Source organism: Scomber japonicus, chromosome 3, assembly GCF_027409825.1.
Source record: "Scomber japonicus isolate fScoJap1 chromosome 3, fScoJap1.pri, whole genome shotgun sequence".
NCBI lineage: Eukaryota > Metazoa > Chordata > Actinopteri > Scombriformes > Scombridae > Scomber > Scomber japonicus.
The window spans coordinates 33,661,284-33,681,283 of NC_070580.1; the positions used below are offsets into that span (position 1 = coordinate 33,661,284).

Genomic DNA, 20,000 nt, shown 5'->3' on the forward strand with positions numbered 1-20,000 from the left:
TGTCATACATCTCTTTTGGGGAATGACGTTAGCGTTTTGTTCGAAACCATCTGTTCCTTTCTGCAATTAAAGAAGACGCAAAAAACATAAAACAAAACTGTAATCAGCAAGAAGAAAAAAAAACAGCTGAAAAAGTGAAATTAAACAGTACTACTCTTGATTTTCCTCTTTGTATCCATCCTCCATCCTTTCAGTCATTCCTCCCAATTCTCCCATATTCTATCTGTTCATCCCATCTGTCATTACATACACTTATCCATTAATCCTCGCCTTACCCATTATTCCCATCATATCTGTTCATCTGTCAGTCCTCTCCTCTATCCCCTTCCTCACTGACTATATCCATCTCTTCTTTGCTGGTTTAATTGATTCAATTATCTCTCCTTCCATCTATCCATCTAAGTGTACATACATTACTCCCTCTATAAATACTGACTCTGACTTCCATCAATACTGCACATTCCCATCTCCCCTTTCATCCATCTATCTTTTCCACCATCCATCCATCCATCCATCCGTCCGTCCACATGCATCATATGTGAGCAGTGCCGGTTGCTGGTTGATGTTTGCTCGTCATGCTGAGCGTTACAATTATTTTATTGATTGAAGAAGTGAATCAATGGATGGAGGACCTGTAAATTAACCGCTGTGCATGCTCTCATCATTATCATCATCCAAGGCCAAGTGGAAAATGGCCGATGTGTAGTAACACGGGAAAGAGAGAGAGAGAGAGAGAGAGAGAGAGATGAAGAGGTAGAAATGAATGGAAAAGGGGGCAGAAGAAGTAGGGAACGATAGATAGAGATATGAAGAAGATGCAAAAGAAAGAGAAAAATAAAGTTAAGATGGAAAATTAAACAAGCAAGGACAGGAAGAAGGAAGGAAGGAGGGAAGAAAGGACGGAGGAAAGAAGGAATGTGGGAGGGAGAAAAGGAAAGAGGAAGAGAGGAAGGAAGGGAAGAAGGACAGAGGAAAGAAGGAAGGAAGGGAGGGGGGAGGAAAGGAAGGAAGGACGGAAGAAAGAAGGAAAGTAGGAGGGAGGGAGGGAGAAAGGGAAAGAGGAAGAGGAAGAGAGGAAGGGAAGAAGGACAGGTTAACAGTATATTATCTGATTCAACCTTCTTTATTTTCTTAGTTAAATATGATTCATTATATTCCTTTATTTGCATTCTAACACTGTTAAACTCTACGCTATGTCTAATTAAAACAAGCCCAAACAGCTAATTTACTCTATAAAAAAAAAGAATAAACAAAACAGCCTCCGTTTTGCCTCAAGACAGAAAAACAAATGCAAGTCCCATAGGCTGACGGATGCTCTAACAAAACATACAGGTGGAGAAGAAGAGAGGAACAAAGCCCTCATGATCTGAGAAACAGAAATATGCCACCAAGGTGATGATAAACAGGAAGTTCTTCACTTTATTGGGGCTGACTAAAGAAAGAATCTAACATTTAGACACATTTCAATACCTTTTTGGCTTTTGGAAATGGATAATGGTGGCAAGAGCCCGAATGATGCCAGTCAATAGCTTGAAAAGAGAGTGAGAGAGCAAGAGAGAAAGAGAGAGAGTGAGAGCGAGAGTGAGAGCGAGAGAGAGAGAGAGAGAGAGAGAGAGAGAGAGAGAGAGAGAGAGAGAGAGAAAGTTATTAAGTGAGAGAGACATACAGATTGAAGGATCAAAGACGTGGAGAAGGAGCTTGGGTAAATCCAGTATGCAATGCAGAGCGGGGTTTAGGACGTGTGTGTGTCTGTGTGTGTGTGTGTGTGTGTGTGTGTGTGTGTGTGTGTGTGTGTAAGCTGTATAGCTTTCTCCATAGCTCAGGTGTTTTCTCAGCCATGGAAAAGGGATTTCACACATACTACACACACCACACACATGTACATACCTACACACACACACACACACACACACACACACACACACACACACACACACACACACACAAACACACACACACACTCTCTCAAAATCTTGCATAGACAAGCAAATACACAAACCAATACTTACATGAGTAGTATAGCATACACAAGCATATGCATAAGAGGACAAGGACACATCTGAAAGGTACAAATATGCAAAGAAGTACACACACACACACACACACACACACACACACATACATATGCACCCCCAGCGCAGTGTTAACATTGATAAGACGTAAATCCAGTGGATCAGTAGAAAGCCACCGCAGCATAGCGTGCATTCTTATGTGCAAACACGTTTTCTTGTAGAAATCAATTTCCCAGACACTGATGTATGTTAAAAGGTTACACAACACTGTTCTCTGTCACTTCACACAGCGAGTGTCAGCCTTTTTGTGCCGGGCCAAGGACAGCCCTTCACGTCTGTTAGCACTGTGAAGTCATGTTATGTTTTTTTTTCATGGATCAAGAGCTTTCTTTGTGTTTAATTAGGTACACATAGTTGCACAAATACAATGACACACACGGACCAATGCAAAACATTAACCCTCCTGTCGTCCTCGAGTCAAGGAAGAAAGGAAAGAAGGGAGGAAGGGAGGATGAAGGAAGGAAAGGAGGGAGGAGGAAGGAAAGGAGAAAGGAGGAAGGAAGGAAGGAAGGAAAGGAGGGAGGGAGGGAGGGAGGGAGGGAGGGAGGGAGGAAGGTGGGAGGGTGGGAGGGTGGGAAGGAAGGGAGCATGAAGGAAGGAAAGGAGGGAGGAGGAAGGAAGGGAGGATGAAGGAAGGAAAGGAGGGAGGAGGAAGGAAGGGAAGGAAGGAAGGTAGGAGGGAGGGAGGGTGGGAAGGAAGGGAGGAAAGAAGGAAGGAAGCAAGGAAGGAAGGTAGGTTGGAGGGAGGAAAGAAGGAAGGAGAGAAGGAGGGAGGAGGAAGGAAGGGAAGGAAGGAAGGTAGGAGGGAGGAAGGAGGGAAGGAAGGAGGGTGGGAAGGAAGGAGGGAGGGAAAGAAGGAAGGAAGGAAGGTAGGTGGGATGGAGGAAAGAAGGAAGGAGAGAAGGAGGGAGGGAAGAAAGAAGGACAGAAGAAAGGAAGGAAGGAATGAAGGAAAGAACAGTCAAAACAGATGGGGTCAATTTGACCCGGGAGGACGACACAAGGGTTAAAGCACCGAGGAGCGAAGGAGTCTAACTGGAGAGCTAAATCAAGGACAGAAGTGTATATATAAGAAGTAAAAGCAATCGAAGGAAGTTCCCCAAGCCAACAAACCGTGCACAGTTTGAGCATCCTTGATCTTTTTTGATATAGATTTTACTGTCAGCAGGCCTCAGTGGATGTGACATTCAGCTTTTATTGTTTCTTTCAGTAGCTATTTGAAAATGCACTACGCTTAAAACACTTAAGGAACAACTGCACTGCTGCGTAGAGGAAGTGGAAGATGGGAGGGAGAAAGGGAAAGAGGAAGAGAGGAAGGAAGGGAAGAAGGACAGAGGAAAAAAGGAAGGAAGGAAGGAAGGAAGGAAGGAGGGAAGGAAGGAATGAAGGGAGGGTGGGAGGGAGGGAGGGAGGGAGGGATGGAGGAAGGAAGGACAGAAGGAAGGAAAGGTGGAAAGAAGGAAGGACAAATGGAAGTAAGGAAGGAAGGAAGGATGGATGGATGTGACATTTTGCTTTTATTGTTTCTTTCAGTAGCTATTTGAAAATGCACTACGCTTAAAACACTTAACCAACAAGTGGAAGATGGTCCAGTCCAGTCCGGTCCAGTCCAGTCCAGAGTCACCTCCTGTTCAGACTAGAGAGCTCATAATTTCTAACTCCAGCCCCGCTCGTATTGGAAGTAGTTTTTCCACAGCATTACTGAAGGGCAATTATTTTCCCCAGTCTTGTTCAGCACAGCATTAGGCTGCATGTAAGGTGATTATGGCTAATGGTAGTCATTTTGTTTGGCCATAATTTGTGCTGGGTAATTGAAGGTGAGAGCAGGGATGAGAGATAGTCATTTTTAACCTTTATGTGCTCTGGGATAGAAGATTGAACCTCTGCACTTTTTTTCCAGCCACATCTTGACTGCCTGCTTTACACATCTTATATTCAATCTCTAGTAGAGTCTTCAGACTGGTTTCTTCAATGTATGCACAAATAACATAGCTTAGCACTTTCAAATTGCGTGCAGTGCATACATCAAAGTCCAGTTTTAGATGCAGGTGAATTTTGCACTTTGAAAATTGCATGCTGTCCATATGTCAAAGTCCAATTTGGCATGTAGGTGATACATCAATCGTTCCCTTTAACTCCTGTGGAGAGCAGATGCATCCCCATTCTCACATCAAAGCATGTAATAGCTATGTTACTATAATGGCCAACAAAATCCTAGGATGGTTTTGGTACTACAACGCATTTTATTACATTTATAGTAAGAAATGTGCCTTTTAAATGTTCATAATATTCATTAAATTAATGTATATGATGTTTAGTTTGTCAGTTATTACAAAGGCTTTCTATCGTTGCTATGGTGGTTACTATGGAGGCTGCTGTCACTTCTGTTTTTAAGAATCTTTTTTGAGGATTTTTTTTTTTTTGCCTTTATTTTGATAGGACAGGAAACAGGGAGAGAGAGACATGCAAATGAGCTGCAGCATAGGTCCTTTGCCAGAATCAAACCAGGTTGCAAAATGTATTGAATTTGATATCCAGTATTTGAATCTTTGCCATCGGTTGGCTGGTTGACCCACCCAAAACTATTTTCCCCGCTGTCATCCTGCTTTAAATGATATCTTAAACATTTCTTAACACAAAAACTTAAAAACTGGCCTTGATAAACTTAATATGATAGGCAAAGCTTCAAACCCTGCATAGATCTTTAGAACAGTAATTGTAAAAGTTGGAAAAGAAAAAAAAAAAGCTTATTTGACCTTAGACAACAGCAAACCAGGCATTCATTTGTGTGAAAATATTGCATATTATCACTTTAATCTGTCACGTCTCTGTTAATTATCTCCATGCATCAGGCAGGCAGACAGGAAGTAGTCTCCTATACTAACAGTGAGCAGCTGGAGGCAAACACTACCTCCCTACCCAACAGAAATATAAAGTTAATCCTCCTTTATTACAAACCTCCTCTTTTTTTCTCTCTCTCTGCTATCTGTCTGTATGTCTTCTTGTCCACCTGTCTCTATCTCTGTCTCTTCCTGGTCCTGACTCAGTTTTTTTTTTTGTTAAATAAGAAACTCTCTTAAGAAGCAGATGTGTCAGTCTGCTGTGTAGCTGCTTGGTGACTTCACACATCATCATCATATCTTCACACACAAACACAAATTCACCACCTACACACACACTCGGATATCTGTGTTTGACGCTGCTGCCTAGAAGTTTCAAAGGAGGTGGCACACACACACACACGCACACACACACACACACACACACACACACACACACACCCTTAGCGTTAGACTTGAGTCAGTGCTTTCTCTCGACTTGTTAAGAGCAGGGAGGTGAAATGAGGTAAACCATTGGATCCTGTCTAGACCAGTTGATCCCTGTGACCTGCACTCCAGATATATATTTATTTATATATATATATATATATATATTCAGCTGCCTTTCTGTCTCTTCTTCCACTTATCTCTCCTTTATTCTACTGCTTTCTTTCTCCGGCTTGTTTTTAGCCTGCTTTATCTGTGTTTCTGTATTTCTTTCTTTCCATCAGTTTTCTCTTTCAGCTTTCTCAATTTAAATTCAGTCTTTAAATCATGTAAGCTGCATTAGCAAAGCAATTCAGTACGCTGCAGTAAGTAATTAAAAAACAAGATGTTTATCACGGAGGTATGTCGAAGAACTCTGGTTATTTCTCAAACTCTCCATTTTTCTATTTCTCTCATGTTCTGCCATGCCCTGAACTCTTTTTACCCTTTTTCTGTCCATTTCATCTCCCCTATTTTTATAATTATTGTAATTTTTTATTTATTTATAGGCCTCATCTTCCCTATTTTTCTTGATATGCGTCCCATCCCTCCTCATATTTTTATAAAGTCTGGATATTTCCAACATCTTATCCACAACATGGGTTTCACATTTAAAATATAGGCGTAATATATGCACTTGGGTTGTGTTGTAAAGATTATATTTGCGCTTAGCTCTTGATTGACAGTTTTCAAAAAGAGATAACTTCTTCTATTTCGTAGTATTTATTTGTGCTCAATATAAGGAAAAAGCAATCTCAACTTAAAGACAGTGTAAAGTGAATTCAGACATTTTCTTCTAAACACATTAAATAGGTCATAAATGTATTTCTAAAAAAGGTGTAAAAAACATTTCAACCATTTAGATTTGAATTGTGGAGCTAGGCTTCACAAACTGTGTTTCAAGATTTCTGTGTTCAGGATTTAGTGATTAGCATAAACCCGCCCCTGCTGCTGTAGAGGTATAAATACATTCAATCAATCAATCAATCAATCAATCAATCTTTATTTGTATAGTGCCAAATCACAACAGAGTTATCTCAAGGCACTTTCCACATAGAGCAGGTTCTAAACCGAACTCTTCAGGTTTTAACTTTAAAGAGACCCAACATTCCCACATGAGCAACAGTGGAGAGAAAAAACTCCCTTTTAACAGGAAGTACCCTCAGAACCAGACTCAGAGTGGGAGAACATCTGCCTCGACCGGTTGGGGTAGAGAGGAGAAAAAGGAAGGATAGAGGAGAGAAGCACAATGAAAATCAACAATGAAGCTAGAAGGTCCGGCATTCAGCAAACACTACTACTACTACAGTCTACAGTTAGCCAGATAGCTGAGTTAACCGCCGAGTTAGCTGCCGAGTTAGCAGCAGAAAGCTCTCAGATGTAGCATCCATGTTTCCATCCATGTAGAGGTGGTGACTTTGATTGACAGGTGACACTTGGTAGGGGGCGGGACTTCAGCGTTTGGGAGCAGAGAAAGAGGCTGATTTTTACACAACTTTGAAGCCTAATTTCATATATTTGGCTTGATTTTTTTAATCATTCAAATTTGGCAGGGTGGTTAACAACACGCTTTTCTGTGGTATGTCAAACTCAGAACACCTATTTATTCTTACTTTACACAGACTTTAAGCAAAGTGAAGGAATATAGATTGCTTTGGACATGCAAGCACTATATTTTATGCCTTCTGTGCTTTATGATGTAAATTGAGACCTTCAACTATTCTATATATCTGTTTTTCACCCTGAACCACTGATAGGCTCTCTCCTCCTTCCCCTGTCTACATTTCCTTCATTCTCTTGCTTCTTTTTTTTCTCTTTCCTCTTCTGGACAATAGTTCAAATGCAATTGTGTTTTCCATCTTTTATGCTAGCGGCTCACTGTTCCACTACAGGCTGTAATGTGTTTCAAATACCAGAGTGATTTTTCATCCATACTGAAGAGAAATCTGCCGGTTTGGCTCTGCGGCAATAAAATTAAGTTGAACTTGACCTTGTGCTTCAAAGGAAGACAGGAAGAGGAAAAGAAAAAGAGAGGGATGAACTTACCAGACATTATTTTATTTTATTTTTTAAAGCACTTTCTGTTAAACTTGCTGTCTTTCAGCAGCGTGAGACTACTACAGTCTACAGTTAGCCAGTTAGCCAAGCTAGCCGCCGAGCTAGCAGCTGAGTTAGCAGCAGAAAGCTCTCAGACCTAGCGTCCATGTTTCTGGTAGAGGTGGTGACTTTGATTGACAGCTGACACTTGGTAGGGGGCGGGGTTTCAGCGTTTGGTAGCAGAGAAAGAGGCTGATTTTACACAACTTTGAAGCCTAATTTCATATATTTGGCGATTTTTTTTATCATTCATATTTGGCAGGGTGGTTAACAACACACTTTTCTGTGGTATGTCAAACTCAGAACACATATTTATTCTTACTTTATACGGACTTTAATGTTACAGGGTTTGCAGAACATGTTGCATTTTAACAGTAAACTAGCCTGGAGCATGTTGTGAAGGACCCTCCACTGTTAAAAGTAATGAGGATGAATCCATATTAAAAACACAGATGATGACTAAACAAGCTAATTTCGTGGCTTCAGACATGCCTTTGTGAATGTACTATGACAGAGCACATTTTTTGATATTAGAAGTGCAGTCGCCAAGTGCACAAGTAAATTTAACTCAGCGGTTTTAGATATGACGGTTAAGATACTGTGTACTTTTACAGATCCATGGTTTGAACAACAGATAGTTTTGCTAGTGAGATGAGGTGTTAGTTGAACAGTGCATTTGTTTAAATTGCATAAAGTGTAGCTGTAATGTTTTAACATATTCGACTAGTAGAGATAATTACATTTAAAATGGAAAAACATGTATTAAAAGTTTGCAGCATTGTTGCATTGTCTACTTTTACCCAGTGGTATATAATATAGTAGACTGTGTATTTTCTTTTTTTTTAATGTGATAGAAGCATTGAATGATTAGTTGTACTAAATATATTTGATTGTTTTTTTGTTTTTAAGTGTGAAGGTGATGAGGGTTATATTATGATAGTGCCATGTGGAGTGTTAAGCATAATTTCAATTTCAGTTTTCAATTATTGTTCGACTACTCACATCTAATTAATACAGTGTTCCATTACAGCGCTGGAGTAATTGTGTGTGTGTGTGTGTGTGTGTGTGTGTGTGTGTGTGTGTGTGTGTGTGTGTGTGTGCGCGTGCGCGTGCGCGTGCGTGCGCGTGCGTGTGTGGGCTGATGCATAAGGTAATGAATAACATCCAATATGTGGACAATTTCTTCCTCTGTATAAGTATAGACGTTCAGTTGCCACGGTAATGAAGTCATTTCTTTAGTATAATTCTTGAGTATAATTGGATTTATCAGTGATTGTCATTTGGGAGTTTCAAGGAGAAGAAAGCTTGAAAGTTTAAACTCTGCACACTGTGTATAACTATTACAGTGTTATTTCCTGACCCTGAACATATTCATACATAAAGAACGGCAACAGGAGTAAAACTTTTCAACTCGTTAGACCTGAGTTCACCTTTCTATTGAAGTTTTTATATTTTTTGTTCTTGTAAATTAAGACCAAAAATGACCTTTTCCTAACCTTCCTGTCGTCCTCCCGGGTCAAACTGACCACGTACTGTTCCTCCCTTTTCGTCCTGCTTCTCTCTTTCCCTCTTTCCTTCCTCCTTTCTTCTTCCCTCTGTCCTTCTTACCTCCCTTCCTTCCTTCTTTACTTCTTTCCTTCCTTCCTCCCTTCCTTCTTTCCTTCCCTCCTTCCTCCCTCCCTCCCTCCCTCCTTCCTTCTTCGTCGCTTCCTTCCTACTTTCCTTCCTCCCATCCACCCTTCCTTCCTTCCTCCCTTCCTTCCTTCCTTCCTTCCTTCCTTCCTCCCTCCCTCCCTCCCTTCCTTCCTCCCCCCTTTCCTTCTTTCTTTCTTCCTTCCTTCCTCCCTCGTTTAATTCCTTCCTTCCTTCCTCCTTCCTCCCTCCCTCCCTCCCTTCCTCCCTCCCTTCCATCCTTCCTTCCTTCCTCCCTTCCATCCTTCCCTCCTTCCTTCCTTCCTTCCTTAACTCGAGGACAACAGAAAGAAAATGTTTTATATGGCAAACTCTTTACATGGCCCCAGATGTTTTAGTGCAGTAAGGACAAACCTGAAGTGTATTGATTTGTAACATGGCCACAGATGATAGTAATTTCTCATACTTAAATCATGTTAAGCAAATGTTCTGGTCAACTGTTAACCACCATCAAATCAGTATACAAGGTAGATAAGATGAGATAAGATAAGCTGAAAAGTGCCGAATACAGCTGCATATAAACAACATACATCAGAGTGTCTGGCTGTGGCTCAGGAAGTAGAGCAGTCGTCCACCAATGGGAAGATCAGAGGTTCAATTCTAGTCACATGTCTACGTGTCCTTGGGCAAGATACTTAACCCCAAATTGCTCCCGTTACTGTGTCAAGGATGTGTGAATGTGAATGAATGGTTAGTTTCCTCCTGATGAGCAGGTTGGTACTCTGTGTGGTAGCTCCTGCCATCAGAGTATGAATGTGTATGAATGGTTAGTTTCGTCCTGATGAGCACCCTGTGTGGTAGCCATAATGACTAGAAAAGCTCTATATAAGTACAGTACAGTCCATTTATCACAGACAGGACCCAAACAAAGAAGGAAGGATGGGAGGGAGGGAGAGAGGAAGGAAAGGAGGGAGGAAGGAAGGAAGGGAGGAAAGAAGGAACAGTCAAAACAGACGGGGTCAATTTGACTCTGTGTGGTAGCCATAATGACTAGAAAAGCTCTATATAAGTACAGTACAGTCCATTTATCACAGACAGGACCCAAAAGAAGTAGGGAGGAAGGAAAGGAGGAAGGAAGGGAGGAAGGAAGGAAGGAAGGAAGGAAGGAAGGAAAGAAGGGAGGAAGGACGGAGGGAGGAAAGAAGGAAAGAAGGAAGGAAGGTAGGAGGGAGAAAGGAGAGGACGTAGGGAGGAAGGAAGGAAGGAATAAAGGAAAGAAAGAAGGAGGGAGGAAGGAAGGAAGGAAGGAAAGAAGGAACAGTCAAAACAGACGTGTGTGGTAGCCATAATGACTAGAAACGCTCTATATAAGTACAGTACAGTCCATTTATCACAGACAGGACCCCAAAAGAAGAAGGAAGGATGGGAGGGAGGGAGGAAGGAAAGGAGGGAGGAAGGAAGGAAGGAGGAAGGAAGGAAAGAAGGGAGGAAGGACGGAGGAAAGAAAGAAGGACGGAAGGTAGGAGGGAGGAAAGAAGGAAAGAAGGAAGGAAGGTAGGAGGGAGAAAGGAGAGGACGTAGGGAGGAAGGAAGGAAGGAATAAAGGAAAGAAAGAAGGAGGGAGGAAGGAAGGAAAGAAGGAACAGTCAAAACAGACATGTGTGGTAGCCATAGTGACTAGAAAAGCTCTATATAAGTACAGTACAGTCCATTTATCACAGACAGGACCCCAAAAGAAGAAGGAAGGATGGGAGGGAGGGAGGAAGGAAGGAGGAAGGAAAGAAAGAAGGACGGAAGGTAGGAGGGAGGAAAGAAGGAAAGAAGGAAGGAAGGTAGGAGGGAGAAAGGAGAGGACGTAGGGAGGAAGGAAGGAAGGAATAAAGGAAAGAAAGAAGGAGGGAGGGAGGAAGGAAGGAAGGAAGGAAGGAAGGAAGGAAGGAAGGAAGGAAGGAAGGAAAGAAGGAACAGTCAAAACAAACGTGTGTGGTAGCCATAATGACTAGAAACGCTCTATATAAGTACAGTACAGTCCATTTATCACAGACAGGACCCCAAAAAATGCAGATTAAGAACCTTTTCCACTTGGTTTGACCACATTTTGTAGTTTTATAATAACCTAGCCTGTAAATCTGGAGGATATATGTTATAACTGGTGTAGAAATACAGGTGGACACACTGGTTGTATAAAGGAAGTTCAGAGTGAACAGTGACACTGATACTCCGAATGGAAGTCATCCATAACTGAGTCTTAATAAAGTCACAGGGTGGGAGGAGGAGGGAACTTTATATAGCACACTGCCAAGCATGAAGGACTGCATTAACATACACACTCACTGACAGCGTAAACGGCCTTCACACACACACACACACACACACACACACACACACACACACATACATACACATATCACATCACTTTTGAGGACATTACATCACCATTACCTGCCTAATCATAACCTTAACCACTGACCCAAAGATGGTCTTTTTCTCAATTGGGGACATGACTTTTGTTTCCTATTTGGACAAGCTGTCTCCAATTAACTTGTTTTGAAGTCTGACATATGTCCCCAAAAGTAGCCTATGACAGAACACACACACACACACACACACACACACACACACACACACACACACACACACATTCTCCACACTCACTCTCGTGGCTGTGGGGTCAATAAATCTCCCCATTAGCATTGAGATGTCTTCATCATAGTCAGTGTTGTGGAGCTGCCGCTATGACTCCATTTCATGCCTGGCTTAATGCATATTTGACCTTGATGAGCTTAACACACACACAGACACACGGAAACACAGACACACACACACACACATTTGCATTTAAACACACACCTGCGGCCTTGGAGGCAGCTGGCAGGAGCCTCTAGGAATTTTTTCAGAGTCTCAGTGACAAAGGATGAGCATGCATGCACCACATTTCCTTATTTTCTGTATATGCATCTGAATGTGATGGCGATGGTTTATGTTAGTGGGGTTTTTTTCTATTTTTTGTAGGTTTGCATGATTTTATATGTTCTCGTTCCATTATATATGTATTTTATCTGTGTTAAAAAGATCTTAGTAAGGCTGTGGCGGTAGTGATACAGTCAGTGATTTGCAACCTGTAACCAATTAATTATGTCTTCATGGTGAATAAAATAGAGAACAAGCTACAAAAAAAGAAAGAGAAAATGATGAAAAGAGGGATGAGAGGACAAAAAGGGAAGAAAAAATTGTGAATAGAAAAGGCCAAAAACTCAAGATAAGGTTATTCATGGAAATATGTTAGAAAATGTCAGTGAGTTTGAAAAATGCTTTTAGGAAGTTAGGAAACAACAGTTTATGAGAAAGTACTTTTAAGTGTCTAAATGTAGCTGAAGCCTTAGAGGAAGGAAGGAAGAAAGGAAGGAGGGAGGGAGGGAGGAAGGAAGTAAGGAGAGAAGGAAGGAAGGAAGGAAAGGAGGGAGGGCGGGAGGAAGGAAGTAAGGAGAGATGAAGGAAGGAGGGAAGGAGGGAGGGAGGGAGGGAGGAAGGAAGTAAGAAGAGAAGGAAGAACGGAAGGAAAGGAGGGAGGGAGGGAGGAAGGAAGGACGGAAGGAAGGAAGAAAAGGAGGAAGGAGGGAGGGAGGGAGGAAAGGAGGAAGGAAGGGAGTAAAGAAGGAAGGAAGGGAGGAAGGAAAGGAGTAAGGAGGGAGGGAGGAAGGAGGGAATGAGGGAGGAAGGAAGTAAGGAGAGAAGGAAGGAAGGAAAGGAGGAGAGGAGGAAGGAGAGAGGGATGGAGGAAAGGAGTAAGGAGGGAGGGAAGAAGGAAAGGAGGAGGGAAGGAAGGAAGGAAGGAAAGAAGCAAGGAAGTATGGAAGGAAATGAGGAAAGAAGTATGGAAGGAGGGGAAGAACGAAGGAAAAATTTAAAAGAGGGAAAAAGGAAGGAAAGAAAGAAGGAACAGTCAAAAGAGATGGGGTCAATTTGACAGGAGGGTTAAATCAGCATATCAAGGAAACGTTCTTCATGGACATACTTCCACTTCCACTTCTCTCTCTCTTTCCTATTTCCTCCATCTTTTGCAGCTCCTCTCTTTGTTTCTCCACTGTTCCATCTCTTGTCTTTCTTTCTTCCTCTCCTCTTTCATCCACTCATTTCCTCCTCTAATTCTCTTCCACATTACTTTATCACTTCCTCTCCTCACACAATGGACTTGTCAGCTGTTTCGAATCACTCATTGTGAGCTCATTTCATTTACTTCCCTATTTCTTCTCCTTTATTTTTCTCGACCACACACACACACACACGCACACACACACACACACACACACACACACACACACACACACACACACACACCAGTTGAAGCTTCAGAGTGACCCATGTGGCTGACTCATTCTTGATTCGTTTAGAGAAGCCAGTGTTTAGATTGGCTTATGGAGCCACTTTGGGCCACTAATGAATCCACAGCCGTCATTAACATGCAAATAGCTCCATTAAGAAAACATAGAGTTACGCAGTTTTATATTACAGCCCCTTTACTTCTGAGATATACACACACACACACACACACACACACACACACACACACACAGAGAGAGAGACACACACACTTGAGTGAGTCTGCTGGGCTGGCTGCTGTCAGAAGCCATATTGCCACAGCTCTGAGCAAAATATAACTTTATTTATTAAAACTCCAATGAGAAGATTAAAACATGAACTATTGGAGCTGTCTCATCTATCTCATAATATAAAACTGAAAACTTAATCTCCTCGTTTCTCTCTCTTCTTTATTCTCACTCTTTTTAAGTTTTTGTCTCCCCTATTCACCTTTTCTCTTCTCTTCTCTTCTCTTCTCTTCTCTTCTCTTAACCTTCCTGTCGTCCTCCCGGGTCAAATTGACCCCGTCTGTTTTGACTGTTCCTTCTTTCCTCCCTTACTTCCTTCCATCTGTCCTTCCTCCCTCCCTCCTTCTTTCTTTCTTTCCTTTCTCTTTTTTTCCTCCCTTCCTTCTTTCCTTCCTCCATCCCCGTTTCCTCCTTCCTTTTGTCCTTCCTTCCTCCCTCCCCCTTATTTCCTCCCACCTACCTTCCTCCCTTCCTTCTTTCCTTCCTTCCTCTTTTCCTTTCTCCCTCCCTCCCTCCCTCCTACCTTCCTTCCTTCCTTCCTTCCTTCCTCCATCCTTCCTTTCTCCCTTCCTTCTTTCCTTTCCTCCTTTCCTTCCTTCTTCCTCCCTTCCTTCCTTCTTCCTCCATCGCCCTTTCTTCCTTCTTTCTGTCTTTTCTCCCCCCTACCTTCCCTTCCTTCTTTCCTCTGTCCTTCTTTGCTCCCTCCCCCCCTCCTACCTTCCTTCCTTCCTTCTTTCCTCCATCCTTCCTTTCTCCCTTCCTTCTTTCCTTTCCTCCCTTCCTTCCTTTCTTCCTTCTTCCCTCCCTCCCTCCTTTCCTCCCTGTCTTCTTTCCTCCCTCCCTCCTTTCCTTCCTCTCTTCCTTCCTTGACTCGAGGACAACAGGAGGGTTAATCTGTTTTTCAAAGCATTTAAGAAGAAGTTGAGTTTTACTTGGCTTGGGAACAAAAAGTGGCAAATCAATAAAAAGAACATTAGTAATAGAAACAAATAAATGTATAAGTAATCCCATAAGACACTTCCTCTTCACTTCCTCTTCTTCTTCTTCCTTCCACATATACATATTGCTGTCAGCTATTTTTTACAAGCTTCCTCTCATAAAACCTGCTCAAACCTTTTATTTCTTGTGGCACAGCTCTTGACATGTGACGTCCCCCTCTTCAACAGTCCCTCCGTCCCTGAACCCATCCATCTATCCCTCCATCTGTCTTGACTAATAAAACCCATACACTCATCCAATCAATCTGTCTGCTCCTTAATTTGTGGAGAGATATTCCAATTAAGTGTGCTAACGTCGTGCCCACCAATCAGGGCTCGGGGCGTTAAGTGACTCATTTAACTCATCAGTTGTCAACGGCGACCAATCCTCTCCAACCGTGAGCGATACATATATGTGCTGAGTGGTGTGTGTGTGTGCAGGGGGGTCACAGAGGAGAGGTCTGTTGTCATGGTAACATCTCTCTCTCTCTCTCCCTCTCTTTTTTCTTGCTCCATTAACAGATAGTAGCCAGCCGTCGCTCGCCCAGCCCTCTCTGACCCTGCAGAGTTTTCCCTATGGAGGCTGTGAGTCTGTGGAGCTCTCCTACCAGAGTGGTATGTGTACAGAAATATAGTTAGTTAGATAGTCACATTGTTATTTGATGAGTTAGGTGGCTAGTTAGTTACTCTGTGAGTCAGTTAGGCTGCGTTCACACTGCAGGCAACTGATTCAAATCTGATTCCTTCTCAAATCTGATTTTTAGTCCTGACTGTCCACACTGTTTTTAGCAAGTGTGCCAAAATTGGATTTGACTCTGTTCAGACTGGGCCACATTAATGACCAATCTGACAGGTTGCCGTGGAAACGTTGTCAGAGCGGAGGCGACATCTAGCTTGTATTGTGTGATGTGATATAATTGCGACAACAACAACAAATCCTCTAGCTTCGCCTGAACCGAGCCATCTCCCCAAAGATTAAGAATATGGTTTGGTCCTCTGTCCATGGACTGATGTTTTCGACGTCCTCCGTTGCCTCCAGTGATATCACCTAGCAACAACAACTGGAATAAGTGTGAGTCTGGTGTCGCATAGAGTGACGTAGCGTAGAGACGTAGAGAGACGTCACGGACAGTCAAATCTTGATTTGAAACTTTCCCAAAGTTAGTTTCAATCTGGTTTGCAAAAATCTGATCTCATGTGATTTATGATTCAGACTTCATAAGAGCATCTGGTTCCAATCTAGATTGGCTAAAAATCGGATTTTGGCTTGCAGTGTGAACGCAGCCAGACAGAAGGCTCCGTCCGTATCCAGATTCGTATTCAACGTTGAGCATCAATGGGCCTTAAGAGTGACCCGCTGGTGAAGAGTAGCTGGCTAGACTGTTCATTATGCCATGTATGTAAAACTCTAACAGATCTCATGAATGGTGTAAGCAGCTGACAGTGCAGAATGAAACAAAGAGCATGAAGAATATGTTGAACTATATTTCTGACATGCATTCAAGTAGTTGTCCTGGTTCTCATTAAAAATCACCCTGAAGCAGCTCATCGTTTGCACCAAAGTGATAAATTGAATATTTTTAGGCAGCAGAAGTGCAGCATCAGCACACATCACATGTTGATGAATGCTGTTAATTTGTTGGTGCCAGAGCTTCAAGTTATGGAAAGAGATACTCTGTCACTTTAGCTAGTCGGGTTGTTGGTTGATGAGAAGGATATTTAGCTTAGCAGCAATTAGAACTGCAATCTGGTAAAAATGATTTTAAAGATCCTTCCATCCATCCTTCCACCTACTCTCCCTCCCACATGATTACTGTATCTATCCATCTGTTCATACTCATATCTCTCTCTCTCTCTCTCTCTCTCTCTCTCTCTCTCTCTCTCTCTCTCTCTCTCTCTCTCTCTCTCTCTCTCTCTCTCTCTCTCTCTCTCTCTCTCTCTCTCTGTATAAATGTTTCCATTCCTGCAGGTCAGTTCCAGGCAGGCCAGTTTCAGCCGGCCATCCGAGTTGCCGACCTCCTCCAACACATCACCCAGATGAAATGTGGACAGGGCTATGGCTTCAAGGAGGAGTATGAGGTGAAAAGACACACACACACACACACACACACACACACACACACACACAAACATACGAAGAGGCCTATAATGAGAACAACAGTAAAATGAACATTAATCTTTAGGATGACAACATTACAAGCAGCTATTAGAAGGAAAAGTCAAAGGTGTGCAGCTCCAGCATCCAGATAATAGGTATAATAAAATGTTCCTGTAACCTGTGAATGTATAAATGAAACTGCTGTTAAAACAATGTGTCAGAGTAAAGAATGCTTTATTTTATTTTATGATGAAAACATGACGGCACCGTGTGTGTGTGTGTGTGTGTGTGTGTGGTGTATCCTTGCCTTCCTGTCTTATATTTAAGTGCATCATGGGAGATGCTCCACCTGCCCCTTGTGACCCTGAAATGAATTTAGCAGGTTGGTTGCCAAGTTTTTAAAGAGCCAAAGGCAGTTTTGACTTGAAGTGTATCTTAACTGCACTAAGAAGATCCTGACTCCACAATGATGCTGATAAATAGTGAACAGAGTGGAAGTCTGAAACTGTCTCAACGGCTAAGAGTCAGGATGCTCTTTTTGCAAAAAACGATCAGATGTATCCAACAATTGGAAATTTATATCAGATATTTAAACATCATGTTCAGTTGTCAGTTTTGACCTAGGAAGACAACAGATGTTGACTCAAAAATGAAGTATACTTTAATGTAAATCAGGTCTAACATAGAATTTAGTGATCATTTATACTTTATAGACAGTCAAATCAGACTGGGTTCATTTTCTTCTTCATTCTTCATTTTAGATTTTAGAGTAATGTTTTGAATGATGAAGTATTTCCTGGGGTAAAATATTATTTAGTTTAAGATTTGATGATTGAAAATGGTCTTAATGTGAAGTTAGTGAGGCTCCAGCAGTATAGCTTTGGTAATAAGATCTCTTTATTTTGCGATTTAGCAAACACAGCACCTGTGTTTCCTCTCTTTGTGCTGTTGTTCTCTGTGTGTGTGTGTGTGTGTGTGTGTGTGTGTGTGTGTGTGTGTGTGTGTGTGTGTGTGTGTGTGTGTGTGTGTGTGTGTGTGTGTGTGTGTGTGTGTGTGTGTTAGGAGTCAGAGATAGAGATTACAGTATTGGATTTGGCTTTTATGAGGAAGGACAACTCCATCCATTATTAATTGTTTATCTCATCAATAATGACGATTAGAAAACAAACAGACTGTAAATCTGTCTGTTTCTCTTCTTCCTGTACTCCATTTAGTTTGTCCACATCATGACTTTCTCTCTCTCTCCTTGTTTGTAAAGATTCTCAGTCACCCAAGGAGGGTTGAATCAAGGCCAACTCGTCTTAATTGAAGATACTTGAAGACGCTTCTTCAGTTTTAGCTGACTGGCGAGGGGGGAGACCCATGTATTTAACCTGTGTGGGGTCATTATAAAGGCCACTGATACCACTTGCAACAAATCATTTAGATTTGAATTGTGGAGCTAGGCTTCACAAACTGTGTTTCAAGATTTCTGTGTTCAGGATTTAGTGGGCGGGTCTGAAAATTAGCATAAACCCGCCCATGCTGCTGTAGAGGTATAAATACAGTCAGCACACACTACTACTACTACAGTCTACAGTTAGCCAGTTAGCTGAGTTAGCCACTGAGCTAGCAGCAGAAAGCTCTCAGATGTAGCGTCCATGTTTCTGGTAGAGGTGGTGACTTTGATTGACAGGTGATACTTGGTAGGGGGCGGGGCTTCAGCGTACTCGGCGGCCATGCCCACAGCGTTTGGGAGCAGAGAAAGAGGCTGATTTTTACACAACTTTGAAGCCTAATTTCATATATTTGGCGATTGTTTTAATCATTCAAATTTGGCAGGGTGGTTAACAACACACTTTTCTGTGGTATGTCAAACTCAGAACACATATTTATTCTTATTCTTCTTTACACAGACTTTAAGAGTCATTAGAGTCACTTCAGTACAGATGAAAACAACAGTCGGAGTTGTCACATGAGGCCAAATGTGACCTGTTGTTAAATCTCCTGGGAAGGGATGAAGGGAAGTCATCAAAGGTGGGCGATAAGCTGAGGGATGGTCCCTCTATTTTGACGAAAATGTACTCCTTCACTCCTGTTTCAAACCATCTGTCCTCCCTGTCCAACAACAAAGTTCATATTTTGGATAGGGAGCACAGATAGTATGAAGGAGGCCATTTTCATCAAAATAGAGGAACCATCTCTCAACAGAGGAAGAAGTCTACAGTACAACACCACTTATCGCCCTCTATTCCTTCCCAGGAGACTTAAAAAACATTCATTGTGACAACTTCAATGACTATCATTTAAACTTGGCCTCAGGTGACTCCGATGACTCTTAAACCAGGTGCACTGATGAGCCAAGTGGTATCAAAGACCTTGATAATGACCCAATAGAGATTAAATACGTGGGACTTCCTGCCAGTCAGGTGAAACGTCTTCAACCATTGTCTAGTCGCCCTTCCTCGGATTTCTCTTTCCTTATTTTCCTTCTCTGTTCCTCTCATCCCATCTCTGCCTTTTTTTCAGTCTTCATTATTACTACCTGCCACTCCTCCTCTCTTTATTATATCGTATATTTTCCCTTTCTCTTCCTCTCTCGGCCGAGGTTGACTGTTTGTTTAGAGCACAGTTTATCACATACAGACATTTTTATAATTATAATTTGTCATGGTCACTGTACCATGGGCTCTTTTTCCTTCTAAATCCATCTCTTTCGTTCATTTATCCCTCAACCCAATCCCTCTACCTTAACTCCTCTTCTGCGTAACCTTTCTTCACTTTATCTTTCTTTCATTCCCTTTGTTTCTGCCTGCTGAAAATGAATGTTTGAAAAAAAAAAGTCACGAGGGAGAGAGTCTGTTTCTCTCTCCATCTCTTTTCTCTTTATCCTCTCCCTGCCACTCTCACAAGAATGAATATTTTCTATTAGGGACTCTCTGCATGCGTGTTGAAAATTGTCCCTCCGTGATACCGTACGTTATATTTTCATTTGCTTCCTGTCATTTTGGTTTATAACCACTGATACGTTTCAGGGGAGAGCAAATGTGATTTATTCCCCATAGTGTGTGTGTGTGTGTGTGTGTGTGTGTGTGTGTGTGTGTGTGTGTGTGTGTGTGTGTGTGTGTGTGTGTGCGTGTGTTAGTTAGAGAGAGAGAGAGAGAAGGAGGGAAGAGAGATATACAGAATATAGTTTCATTAGTAGTGCTTGTTGCTGCCACCTGTCACTAACA

The 20,000-nt window shown here is 42.1% G+C and overlaps 1 protein-coding gene across 1 annotated transcript in view; it reads left to right on the plus strand.

Moving 5' to 3' along the window:
* Positions 1-20,000, plus strand: part of ptprt (protein tyrosine phosphatase receptor type T) — a 470,972-nt gene that overhangs the window by 372,589 nt on the left and 78,383 nt on the right. Inside the window, exons 25-26 of the mRNA XM_053315616.1 lie at positions 15,213-15,305; positions 16,660-16,769. Of these exons, the coding sequence (XP_053171591.1) occupies positions 15,213-15,305; positions 16,660-16,769 (203 nt within the window). The remainder of the gene's footprint in view (positions 1-15,212; positions 15,306-16,659; positions 16,770-20,000) is intronic.